This window comes from Trachurus japonicus, chromosome 5, assembly GCF_045865225.1.
Source record: "Trachurus japonicus isolate A0001 chromosome 5, Traja_1.0".
Classification (NCBI taxonomy): domain Eukaryota; kingdom Metazoa; phylum Chordata; class Actinopteri; order Carangiformes; family Carangidae; genus Trachurus; species Trachurus japonicus.
The window spans coordinates 18,519,635-18,533,273 of NC_140911.1; the positions used below are offsets into that span (position 1 = coordinate 18,519,635).

Here is a 13,639-nt window from a genome sequence, read left to right on the forward strand (position 1 = left end):
GTGCTTTAATTTGTCTTTTTTTTGTTACTGTTTGTTTGATTTGTTCAGACCTGTGTAAATTATTTTGTTGCCTATAGATTAATGAGTTGAAGGGGAAATGATGCTGTGGGTTCAGATTCTCGTCCAGGTTTTCTGTCACTGCCAACGAAACACTAAACAAAACCACCTGGTCCAGTCTGAGGTGTGTTATCTCTGTATGGTTCACTGGTGGTTTTGCATCCACTGCCAAAGTTCAGCACCAAAACTGGGGAGCAGTGAAGCTCACTGAGATACTCTGTGATGTTGGTGTCCCCTTTAGTTGGTCGCCTTCTGTGTCAGTGATGTTGATTATTTAACTGTAAAACTGTGACAGTCACAGTTCATATGTCCGCTTGTGTTTTTGATCCGTCACATAGTCCAGACTGATCGCACTCTTAACATCATCCTGCCCATATTAAAGTTTCTATATGGAGTTAGATGTCATAGAAACTAAAATACACACACACATGTCTACATAAATATTACATTTACATTTACTCATTGGACAATTGCCTTTTTCCAAAGTGACTGCAGCACTTGTACTTAGTAATAATCTGTGAACAAGTTCTATTAAAGTGAATCAGCTTCTTAAAATGTTTTATTTTATCTAAGAAAAAACAAACTTTACCCTAAATAAAATACAAAAAGACACTGCATACGTTAAGGCAAGGCAAGACAATTTTATTTGTATAGCCTGTTTTTCCAAACAGTTTGTCTCAAAGGGCTTTACTGTACATGGCATCATAACAACATCCTCTGCCCTTAGACCCTCACATCGACTTAATTGTCTGTGGCTGCTAATTATTGATAATTATAATAGACTATGACCTAGTTATATACACATATATATACTGTAATATGGTAATCAGAGATTCCCCTTAACCAGTAACAGTAAATGTTACATTAACTTTTCCATCAGGTGTTGTCATTGCAGTATTTTTCCATCTCTGAGAAATGATTTGTTCTGAACCATTACAATAATAATGAGATCAACACATTTCACCACTGTGAGAGTCACATGAGGCTGATTTGAGGTCAGTCTGAGGAGGGACTCCTGCAGACCTGCACCTGCTTCCCAGACCAGACTGAATCCACAGTATCACACGAGAGAACAGTGAAACTAACATGTTTATAAAAAAAAAAAGAAACCATATGTGAACAAGGTTATTCTGTCACACATGACCGTTCCATCTTTTACTTTCGATATTATGATTTCAGTTTTTATTGTCAAATATTATTTACAACCAGAATCTTGTTGTGTAACTCAGCATTAATGTTTCACTGTGTGAGTGCTTGAATGACTGACCGCCTGATTGTACGATGTTGTGCTTTATTATAATGTCGTCAGATTTTACACAGACATGCTCTTTGTTAATGACTGAACTGACATTAATGTAAAAACGGTGAATTAGACAAACTTTAGGAAAATCATTTTTTGTTTACACTGTAATTATTATTATCACTATTATTATTATTATTGTTCTTATTTTTGCCAAATGTTCTTTGATTTGTCACATCTTCAGTGTGCTGATGTTTGGAGTCGGTCTCCGTCTACAGTGACCTACAAGCTCTAAGTATTTTCCCCATCATGCTCTAAACACTGATTGTATACTGTAGGTTTTCTGTCAGCCTCATTACTGGTGTCAGTCTGTAAAACTTCGTGAACCTAAATGTAAATGGCATCACTGTCTTTCACGCAGCTTCATCTTCCTTCTTCTTCTTCATCTTCTTCGAGAGCTGTGGAAGTCCAGGTTTTGTGTTTTTGTGCTTTCCTCTGTGGTTCACTGTGTTCAGGTTTACTGGAGGACTGACTGACAGGTGTCATCACTTCACATGGGGACAGTGAGTCGTGCTCCATGTGTTTGGGCTGAGACGCAGCAGCTTCTGTCGCCTTTAGGCCTTTTCAGCATTGTAGGGGAGGGGATGGGGAGAAGAGGGGAGGGGAGCTACTTGTAAATATGATTTAAAATAAACACATTGGAATTGTATTACAGTGATGTGTGCCTTCTCTACAAAAACAATCGTGGTCATTGAGAATTAAATAATCTGGACAAGATGAACATCCTCATCCAACCAGAGGTCCATGCCCAGAGGTGAAGACCCTCATCCATACAAAAGGTCTGCCCCAGAGGTCCAGAACTTCATCCAACCAGAGCTTCAGACCCAGTGGTCCAGACCCAAAGGCCCAGACATTCATCCAACCCGAAATCCAGATCGTTCCAACCGGAAGTCCAGCCTGTACCAGCCACCTCCACTATTTTATCATTACTGATTATTATTCCCTGTCATTAATTAATACAAAGGTTCAGGGATTGCTGTTATCACTGAGCTGATAGTCAGTTTCCCAGCAGCCCTGGGCTTTCCCCCAATCCTCAGTTAAAGTGCAGTTATTAGGCATGTCAGCCTGACTCCCACCATGCCAAGCTCTTATCTGCTGCACTTTGCCACCTGGTATGGTTCAAATATAAATCTGACCGAGCTCCGCTGAGTGTCGGACTCTGCTTCTGTTCCTCTTGAAGAAAGGTAAAGAGATCAACATGTCTGGATAAGTCATATATATATTTACATTTAGCTGCAGATTGTTGCATGTGATGATGTTTTACTTTAAGAAGAGGAAGAGGGTTATTACATTTACATTTACTGACTGGACAGTTGCTCTTACCCAAAGCGACTGCAGCACTTATTCGTAGTAACAATCCGTGAACTGTTTGGCAAAAAAAGTTCAAGTTGCATCAACATTAATCAAATTCAGTCGGCTTCTTTAAATTATTAATGTTATCTAAAAAAAAAAAAAAGTTAGTTAGTTAGTTGGTAGGATGTGGCTGCCTGTTCTCTGTAGCATTTGATACAACTAATACATTTTCTCATCATTCAGAGGCTCCTCACTGCAGCAGTAAACTGGTTGGATCTCAAGAAGGAACCATGGCGAGACTCATCACAGGTAAACGTCATTCATTCATTCATTCAGTCATTCATTCATTCACTCACTCACTCACTTGAATCAATTAAAAAAATTACAGAAATAAAACAGTAAATTCATAACTGCCATAATTAATTCTTGTATCTGGACCTGCACCAGAAACTGGATTACAGTAAACTAAACTAAAATCAAAAGAATGCAAGTGTAACCAACAGATAAAAAAAGAAAAGAAAACTGCCTAGAAATATAGAGTATAAATACATTTTAATTATGCAAACTATGTCTTTATTGCCTGAGCAGTCCTGAATTTGTATTTGGCTGTGCAGAGCTATGTTTTCTTGGACATGAGGTCTGTTTGATGAGTGTGTCACCTGTGTTTTCTCTCGTCTCTCAGCTCTGGGTGTCTTGCTTGCTCTGCACATGGGTAAGTATGTGCTTCATGTCACGACTTCTACTCTTTATTAAACTCAGATCAAGTGGTTCAGAGCCTAATTTCTGCTGTAACTCCTCCCTCCCACAGCTTCATCAAACAAATTGGTGTGCCACATGACCAACTGGGCCCAGTACAGGCCCAGCGTGGGCAAATTCACAGCAGACAACATTGACCCCTTCCTGTGCACCCACGTCATCTACTCCCTGGCCACCATCAACAGCTTCAACCAGCTGAGTGCCATCGAGTGGAATGATGTGGAGCACTACCAGAAACTCAGCAACCTCAAGAAAATGTGAGTTTACACAGTCAGTACTGTATGGAAGTGTAATAAAAAGGACAGGGCCATTAAGAACAACAAGCAGCCAGCACACGCAGACACACAGCTGATGGTTGTAATCTTTAATTAGCTGGTAATAAAATAAACTTTAGACATTTTACCAGGTAAAGAACGTCTTGTCAGCATTAAACCAAGCAGAGTAAAAAAACCGTTCAGGATATAGATGAATTATTTCACTAATGATTGATAATATTATGAGATATAAAGAAACAGTAAACCAGTACCCCTAAAAGTACAACCATGAGATGAAGTTTTGTCACATGCAGTAGTAATGTAGTAATGTTACGCAACTATTTAATATGTAGAAAATATAAAAATAAATTAACCAAATAAAATGTTCAAAGTGGAATCTACAGAAGTGTATTGCATTCACAAAAATGAAACAAAAGATCTGTTTTTTGTGTTTATTTTTTCTGTTTCTGGAGTTATCTACTGACTTTTAAGTTCTTTGGTTTAGAGCAAGGAGACATGACCACTTTGAATGTCACTGTGCACTAAAAGTGAAGCATAGTGATTTCATCAGTAGGCTATGCCATTGTGTGGAAACTCTAATGTTCTGTCTGTTCTGTCTTCTAGTAACCCTGACCTGAAGACTCTGCTGTCAGTCGGAGGCACCGTCAATGGAATCAGCCCGTAAATTCAAACACTATGCCAATCTGCCACATACGTAATCTGATGTCTTTCCAGAATGGACACCACAGTTTGTGTTATCTCCATCCCACCAGATTCATTGCCATGGTCGCCAAGCCCGAGAGTCGTGCAGCCTTCATCAAGTCGGCCATCAAATTCTTGCGCACCCATAACTTTGATGGGTTGAACCTGGCCTGGGAATATCCAGGAAACAATGGCAGCCCACCAGAGGACAAGGAGAGGTTCACTCTGCTGGTCATGGTTAGTATAGCTCCTAATTTTCAGTCATGTTTTTTTAATTAGACCTTAATTCCTGGCCCCTGTCTCCAACTAAGACTTTTGTACATGAAGATGTCTCCAGGGCAAGTCTACCCTCTGATGGGCAATGCTCCATCAGAAGGTGAAATGGCAAAAATATGGCCTTTCTTTAAAAAAAAAAAAAGCATTTAAGGACCCATGAGCAAATACACAAGATGGTGTTACAAGTTACATTCATGAAAAACATCATCTGCTTACTTGCTACTAACCAGACTTACAGTAAGAGATTCAGACATCTTTGGAGTTACAGTAAATCATACATCCACTGAGCAGCTAGCCTACTTAGGACTGGAACTTTCTGGTTAGCACGCTAACTTCAGTAGAAGAAAAGATATGATGGAGACTCCAGCCTTTGTATTGTTTAAAGTAAAAAATAATAATGGAAATGGAGGAAGAAATGTGGATATTGGGCAATGATGGATAAACTAAGAGACATAAACAACGAGATGGTGATGTGTGTGTTGGTTTACAGGAACTGTCCATTGCCTTTGAGGATGATGCAAAAGAGAACAGGAAGTATCCACTGCTGCTGTCAGCAAACGTTGCTGCTCTCCTTCCCACCATCAGCAGAGCCTATGAGGTCAACAAGATTTCACCGTAAGTTTCACTGCACAGGAATCAGCTGAAATCTGAGGCAGCCTAAAAGCAGCATGGCTGAATATCGCAGTGTCCTTGGGCACAGATTTGCCCCCCAACTGGGTGTGTGAATGGTTAGCTTTCTGTACCGCTGTATGAATGTGTGTGTGAAAGGTTGAAAGTGACAAACGGTGTAAAACGCTTTGAGTGGTCCGAGAGACTAGAAAAGCACTATATAAGTCCATTTACCATTTAACAATCCATTTCAAAGTGTCTTTGTGATTCCCATAGATTCAGCATTAACTCTACATCACAAGTAACCACAAAAATACAAAGCAACAATTCAAATCACATGGAATTATTAAAAATGTTAATGGATGCAGGAACAAATGATTAAAACAAGAAAAAAAATCAGTGTGTTTTGCATAATGGCAGTCATATATCTGCGCCCTGATAGCAGCATATTGAATTCACCCCCAAATTGGTGGCTTGAATCAGTTGAATTAGTGCTGGTTATTTTAAATAAACCATCTCTACTTATTATGAACGACACATACAGGTGTCAGTATCTTCTCAAAGGATACCTCAGTTGGAAATACTATGTCCTTCACAAGTGATGACATTTTTTTTTTACTGCTGACCTAATAAGAACATCTTTGAAAACCAACAGTCACTTGGACTTCATTAATATCATGACCTACGACTACCATGGACACTGGGAAGACGCCACCGCACACAACAGCCCGCTGTTCCCGAGCCGCTTTGACACTGGCTCACACATTTACCACAGTGTGGTAAGATGCACCAAAATAACACACTCTTTCACATCGGCCTATTTGTGAGTTTCAGTGTGTATTTACTGTCAAATTAGAAAAGATTAGGTGTCAAACTTTTTGGCTGGACTTTGCACAAACGTTAGCTGCTTAATTTATTTTTTCATTGTTATACGCATGCTCCAGCCTTCCAGAGTCTACCAGTTTTTTTTCTTGTATTTCAAACCTCCAGGCAAAGAGTCTTGAAATAATACTACTAAGTACAGTATTTCCTCCTGTATGTATGTCCTTATTGATAGAACGACTCTGTGGCCCAATGGCGGGTTCTTGGAGCTCCAGCTGAGAAGCTGCTGATGGGTTTCCCCACCTATGGCCGTACTTACCGCCTGAGCACTGGCGCTTCTGGCCTTGGAGCACCATCTAATGGCCCTGCAGATGCCGGCCCTTACACTCGCACCGCTGGATTCTGGGCCTACTATGAGGTAGATCACACTTCATATAATAATTTGTTATAAATGAAAGTGTACCTTTATCCTCTGCCCTGACCAATCTGATCTGATCTAACTCTGTGTTTCTATTCCACCAGATCTGTGACTTCATCCCCAGTGCTACAGTTGAATGGATTGCAGAGCAGTCGGTTCCATACGCCACCCATGGTAGTTCCTGGTTGGGCTATGACGACAGGCAGAGCTTTTCTTCCAAGGTAGGAGCTCTATAACCACTGACTCTGTCTGTTTTACTGTCTATATCTCTTGTTCTCAATGGGCACTGGCACCAATTTATGTTTTGATTTGTTTTTATGTTGCTTGGGCACTTGAGTAGATGTCTCTGCTCTGTCATTGTTGGTTACAGTTAGGGCAGAGGCCTCACAACAAAACACCCACAGCAACTTAGTGTCTACAGTTGATCCAAGACAATTATCAGAAGAAGCAGTGCAGGAGTTTAAATATTTAGGAGCACTTTTTGATTGTGCTTTGAGTTTTACTGTCAATACTGAATATATTCTTTAAAGGCAATGTATGTATGAATGATGTATAATGTATTAATTGTGTTTTTTTATTATTTGGTCATTTGTGAACATTATTATCATTATTTTTAACAACAACAACAACAACAATAATAAAAATAATAAGAACGATAATAATAATAAATGTAAATAGGGACTTGACTACACTTTGCATACTTGCTCGTCCCTGGAATCACCCCAGGATGTTGCAGTCAGCACTGGCTCTATAGAATAAATGAAGTGAAAGAATAGAAGTAGTAGGTCCGTTATAAAGGTGTGAAGGTTACTGCTGTTCTCCTGAACTTTGTACCTGATGTGACCCACCTGCAGGTCGAGTTTATGACACTTCTGGGTCTGGGAGGTGCTCATGTTTGGACCATGGACATGGATGACTTCAGTGGATCTTTTTGCTCACTTGGACCATATCCTCTCATTGAACACCTTAGGACATCCATGGGTAAATACTGGAGCTCAGCTCACTCAGAGCCTATCAGATCACTCTGATGGCTTTGTTTAATCTCAGATGCCTGAAAAATGTCATTGGTTGCTCACTTTCAAAGTTGTGTTTCCTAAACAAATGTATTAATGTTTCTTTACATTTTGCTCATGTGTCGTCATCTGCTGGTTAGCCTCTGTTGATTCTGTCCTCTTGGTTAACTTTTAAGGCTTCCCTCAAAAACCCACCACCACCCCGCGTCCCACCACAACCAGGGATCCTATTGCTGACTTCTGCCGTGGCCGCCCTGACGGTCTGTATGAGAACTTGGCTGATAAGACCACCTACTTCCAGTGCTTCCAGGGGAACACCTACCTGCACCGCTGCCAGCCTGGCCTCATCTACTGGGACTCCTGCAAGTGCTGCAACTGGCCCTGAACCACACAAACATGAACTACAACACTACTGAGTCCATGAATGTAAAAGAGAATAAATGATGCCAATAAAGTCTCAGGGCAGACTGTTAGCTCACACTGATTCGTCTCATTGTGCTGGATTAAAACATAAATAGAGCCTTAACTATTATCTTTCTAACTGAAATATTTTCTTTGTAGTTGACTAATTTCCTACTTTCTTGTGTTTTATTAAAAACATTTTCTTGACATTCTCTAAATATCTCTCTATATCTTGAATATGTATTTCATTATTAAATAACATTAAATAAATTCATAGATAAAATTCTTAATTGAGGCATATACTGGTTTGTTTCTATATCCACTCCTCAATTAATCACTCCATTGTTTCTTTGAGGTTGTTCGTAAAACCCTCATATGCTGATAGGAGTGTCTCCTACTGCTGCAAATGTACAGTAGCCTACTTGACTTTTCATGGTTACAATAATAAACAGACTTTGGCTGTACCAACAGCGACCTACCTACCTTCATCTCCATGGTTACCATAATAGTCATGTCTTGGTTATATTTATGAAAAGATGGTGATTTAGAATAAAATAAATAACTCCACAACATTAGACTTTATGGTACATCTCTTTACACTGCGTATATGGGTCAATGACATGACGCAACCCAACGTCAAGTGGTGTAACTGGTATTTCTGCATAGAAATCTGATATACTGGAAAATAAATCGGGTCCCGTTAAGGCTACAGTATTTCTTCAATAAAGTTGTATTCCCCTCATGATGCATCACAAAGAAGACAAGCTACAATATGGCTACAAGGTAAGTTCAGTCACCTCAATGCTTCACACTTAAAACTTTAAACTTCCCTCTTCAGTCCTTGTACACAACAAAATTGATTCTCATTTCCGAAACACTAAGTATTACTTGTTCTAAAAAAGTTTTGATAATCAAAATCTGATCAATACAAAGGTAAATAAGTTCCTAATATGTACCATGACATGTTTTTGCTGATGTCATCATGGCTTCTCCATTGTTAGCAAGAAAATGCTAACTCCTCTCATCCTCCGCAACACACTTATCATACACCGCAACACTTTAATGGGTGTTTCGGTATATGAGAACTTGGAAACAGTTCAACATAGAGTTCGTTACATAATTGTGATTAATAAACACTAAGTGTTCACAACGTTGTTATTACATAGTAATAACGAAATGTGCATCATGAACACTTGATTTTGATGTAATTTACTAACTTTTATTTGACTTTGTCCTGTTTCATTGCAGACAGTCAACCACAAAAGAGAACGTTAGCGAAGGCTAGACTAGGAAAATCTAGGGAAAAGATATATACAACAACCCAGACCTGCTGGAGGCAAGAGTACAGAAAGGAGAGAGAGAGGTTAGGGGTTGGGCATGGTACAGATAGAGTTAGTGATATGCTAGTCTACAGGAAGCCTCATACAAGCCATTTAGTTGAGGATGTCTATCTATCTGGGCCTTGTACATACAGTACACACTTTGTAAGCCATTAAGTCCCCACTGTAACAGACACATACACACACACACACACACACACACACACACACACACACACACACACACACACACACACACACACACACACACACACACACACACAGACATGTACGTTTTCCCTAATATGTCATGTTTCCTTTCCATTTCTAGATATCAAAAACGTAAACAAACAAGATTAAAAAAAAAACTTAAAGGACAATTCCAGGCGAATTCAACTCGGGGGTGTATTTTCCTATCATTTTAGGTCTAAAAGAAGGAATCTGAAGATTTTCAGTTTAATCGCTCCTGTTTTGCGGTAGTTGCGTCTGTCCCTGCATCGCCACGGCAGCAATGAATGGGAGTGGATGTAAGTTCTGCTGTTTAGGCTGTTTAGGCAAGGCAAGGCAAGGCATCTTTATTTATATAGCGCATTTCATACCAAGGCAACTCAATGTGCTTTACATAAAGACAAAACATTAAAAAAAGAAGCATAAGACAGAATAAAAACAAACAAAACACTAAAAACAGAGTTAAAAGCAAGAGCAAATAAAAGTAAAAGAAAAAAAAAAATAGATAAGTTTAAAGTTCTCAGCTATAAGCACATGAAAAGAGAAATGTTTTTAACCTGGATTTAAAAGTGCTCACAGTTGGGGCTGATCTCAGTTCTGCTGGTAGTTTGTTCCACTTGTGAGCAGCATAACAGCTAAATGCTGCTTCACCATGTCTGGTCTGAACTCTGAGCTCCACTATCTGACCTGAGTCAGTAGATCTCAGAGCTCTACTGGGTTTATACTCTACTAACATGTCTTTCATGTATTCTGGACCTAAACCATTCAGTGATTTGTAAACCAGGAGCAGAACTTTAAAATCTATTCTGTAGCTGACTGGGAGCCAGTGTAAGGTCTTAAGAACCGGGGTGATGTGATCTGATCTCTTTGTTCTGGTTAAAACTCGAGCTGCAGCGTTCTGAATGAGCTGCAGCTGTTTGATACTTTTTTGGGGGAGACCAGTCAGAAGACCGTTACAGTAGTCAAGTCTACTGGAGATAAAAGCATGAATCAGCTTCTCCTGATCAGTTTGGGACATAAAACCCTTAATTCTGGATATGTTCTTCAGTTGATAAAAGGCTGAAGTTTACAGCCCTCAAATCCGCAATTTTTTTCCACAGACAGCGTCAGATGGAGACTCAAACATGCACCGAGAAGTTTATTTACTTCAAGCAAGTCGACATGTTTGTAAAACTAGATCTAATTCAAAGTCTCCCGGAGTCTCGCGCGAGCCCGAAGTTGCAGTGCTGGTGTATTCAGGTGCAGTTAGAGCTACCGCTTGTGTCATAAACACAGGAATATCAACTCTTTACTTGCTTGAAGTGTACATTTTTTTCCACAGACAGCGTCAGGTGGCTACTCAAACATGCGCTGAGAGGTTTTTTTTACTTGAAGCAAGTAAAGAGTTGATATTCCTGTGTTTATGACACAAACGGGAGCTTTTCCCACTGCATGTGAACACACCGCGCACGGCAACTGGGTCTCGCGCGAGACTCCGGGAGACTTTGAATTAGATCTAGTTTTACAAACATGTCGGCTTGCTTGAAGTAAATAAACTTCTCGGTGCATGTTTGAGTCGCCATCTGACGCTGTCTGTGGAAAAAAATTGCGGCTTTGAGGGCTGGAAACAGCCTAAACAGCAGAACTTACATCCACTCCCATTCATTGCTGCCATGGCGATGCGGGGACAGACGCAGCTACCGCAAAACAGGAGCAATTAAACTGAAAATCTTCAGATTCCTTCTTTTAGACCTAAAATGATATGAAAATACACCCCCGAGTTGAATTCGCCTGGAATTGTCCTTTAAGATCTTACCTCCAAGCAACATGAAAGAAAAAAAAGCAATGGAGAGAAAATTCAGCCAGGCACTATATGAAAATGAAAACACTGAATGCCATCTTGGACTTGACCCCACCCTCCATCAATGACGACGCACAGCAAGATGAAGGCCTACCGGTAGCCTACCACCAAGCCCCCCAAAACTGCCGTCACCAGAGCAGGTGTTCACCCCGACAACCACCCCGAAAGCAAGAAGAAAGAGGAAGTCTACCATAACCAACCTCAGGTCAAAACTGAGGGAGACGAAAGACAAACTTGAAATTCAATCACGTAAATATGCCAACCTAACAAAGCAGTTGAAAAGGCTACAAGACAAACTGAAAAAAAAGGACCAGCACCTTTGGGCACCACTGTGAAGAAAGCCACCCACCTGAGTAAGCCCAAGACCCTGCCCAACAACAGCCAGAGAAAATTGACAGGACAGGTTGTCAGTCGTTTCCTGCACCAGGACGACAACTCAAAGATCATCAATGGCAAAAATGGGGAAATCAGCAAGAAAGGGCAAGTGTTTAGAAAAAGGGCACTGACGGACACTATGGAGAGACTTCATGTTACATAAATTTCTCAGAGAGCATCCTCGCCACAAACTCTCAAGGGCTCAGTTCTGCAGAGTTAAGCCCTTTTGGATTGTGAGACCCAACGTTTCCCAAAGATAAACGTGTACCTGCAAAATGCATGAGAATTTCAAATTCAAGATCAAGAAGCTTCACCAGCTTGGGATTGTTGCCACACCATCCACAAGTAACAGTTGAGCCCTGTGTCTGCAGCTCAAGTGATATGGAATGCATGTATAGAAGGTGCATTCAATGCCAAGGCAAAACCTCCCCTACAGCTAATTGATCCATCACCTAAAGACAACATAATTTCCTGGGACCAATGGGTTACTCGGACAGTAAAAATAACAAAAAAAGGAAAAGATGGCTCACTTGAGGAGACAAATGCCAAAAACACAGCACTGGAGAAGATACACACATCCATCGAAAAACTTGTTGACCTCACTCAGGAGGGTGTCAACAAACTGGCCATTCATGTGTATAACATCCAGCACCAGTTCCAGAGGATGAAGTCGCTGAAGGAGAACCTTACTGAGAAGGAGGTGGCCATCCACACTGATTATAGTGAGAACTATGGCTGCAAGTACACCAGGGAAGCGAAAGACACCCACTTTGGTGGCGGGAACCAGCAATATAAATAAAGTGACGCTTATACTGGGGTCAAATACCTGAGTGGGGGACGTGTGGAGTCGTTCACCTCTCTGTCAGCATCCCTAAAGCATGATGCAGTTGTAACGTGGGCTCATACTGTATTGATCCATCCGGGAGGAACATCCAGAAGTGAAGCACATCCATTTTATTTCAGGACCCACCTCCCAATACCGGAACAAGACAGCATTCTATCTAGCCTCAACAGTGCCATTCATGAGAGGGTTTGAATACGTCACCAGGAGCTTCTCAGAGGCATCTCATGGCAATGGTGCCCCTGATGGGGTGGGGGGTGCGCTCGAGAACTTGTTGCTTATGGAACTAGCACCCCAGACACCAGGACACTCTATGCTGAACTGGCAACAGACTATACCTGGTGACAGAGGATGAGATCTGTTCAACCCATTGATTCCTCCATCCCTGAAAACAGTGCTTGGAACAATGAAGATTCACCAGGTAGGTACTGTTGACAGAGGTTAATAGAGGGACTTGAGGGTGTATCATCTTGAAATTTCCGACCAAATCGCAGACTCGCTGTGGATTTTGACAAATACGATTACAGGCTGTAGGTGGAGCCAGAGGAGTTGAATTTAGTTTTTTACCCATTTCATGTCCGGCTATCAGAATATAGTAGTGGCAGTTCCAGCAAATATGACTGAATAATTGTTACCAACTGAAGTTTTAAATGGATTGATTCATAATCCCAAACACTTTATTTCCTGTTTATAGCTGACATCTACAAAACCAGGAGTTGTCCAGACCCGGGACGTTTCCTGATTTTGTGGCATTGCATGTAGAGGCTGGTCAGATCACAAACACAGTTGAGCCTTCAAATTGTAGTCACGCACAGATTTTTTCACTAGGTGGCATAGCTGTCACTGTCTGTAAACCTGCATGTATTCCTGTTTATTCAGTTTGGATTGGAGCTGTCATAATAACATTATATAAGCGCTACACAATGGCCGAAACTCTGAAACATGACTGTTGCTGTCGCAGTAACTTATTGATAGTTTACTCTCAACAAATGTATTATAATGTAGATTTCAGGTGAGGATGTTCTTAAGCTCTTCAAAAGGGTTTTCATCGTCCTTGATAGGTATGTCTGTTACACTTCAGCAAATGAGCTGCCATTTACTCAGCTTTTTTCTGATAACTTCTAAATAACAAAT

General features: G+C 40.6%; 1 protein-coding gene and 1 pseudogene across 1 annotated transcript; both read left to right on the forward strand.

Annotated features, from left to right (window-relative positions):
- The first annotated feature begins 3,423 nt into the window (after positions 1-3,423).
- On the forward strand, positions 3,424-7,974 carry chia.1 (chitinase, acidic.1). Its single transcript, XM_085776616.1, has 9 exons — positions 3,424-3,663; positions 4,285-4,341; positions 4,434-4,599; positions 5,129-5,253; positions 5,903-6,026; positions 6,305-6,487; positions 6,592-6,708; positions 7,342-7,468; positions 7,677-7,974. The coding sequence occupies exons 1-9, from the start codon at positions 3,485-3,487 to the stop codon at positions 7,883-7,885; spliced, it is 1,287 nt and encodes a 428-aa protein (XP_085632742.1). The 5' UTR covers positions 3,424-3,484; the 3' UTR covers positions 7,886-7,974.
- Positions 7,975-8,522: 548 nt separating this feature from the next.
- Positions 8,523-12,515, forward strand: LOC146987431 (uncharacterized; annotated as a pseudogene).
- Positions 12,516-13,639: the final 1,124 nt, after the last annotated feature.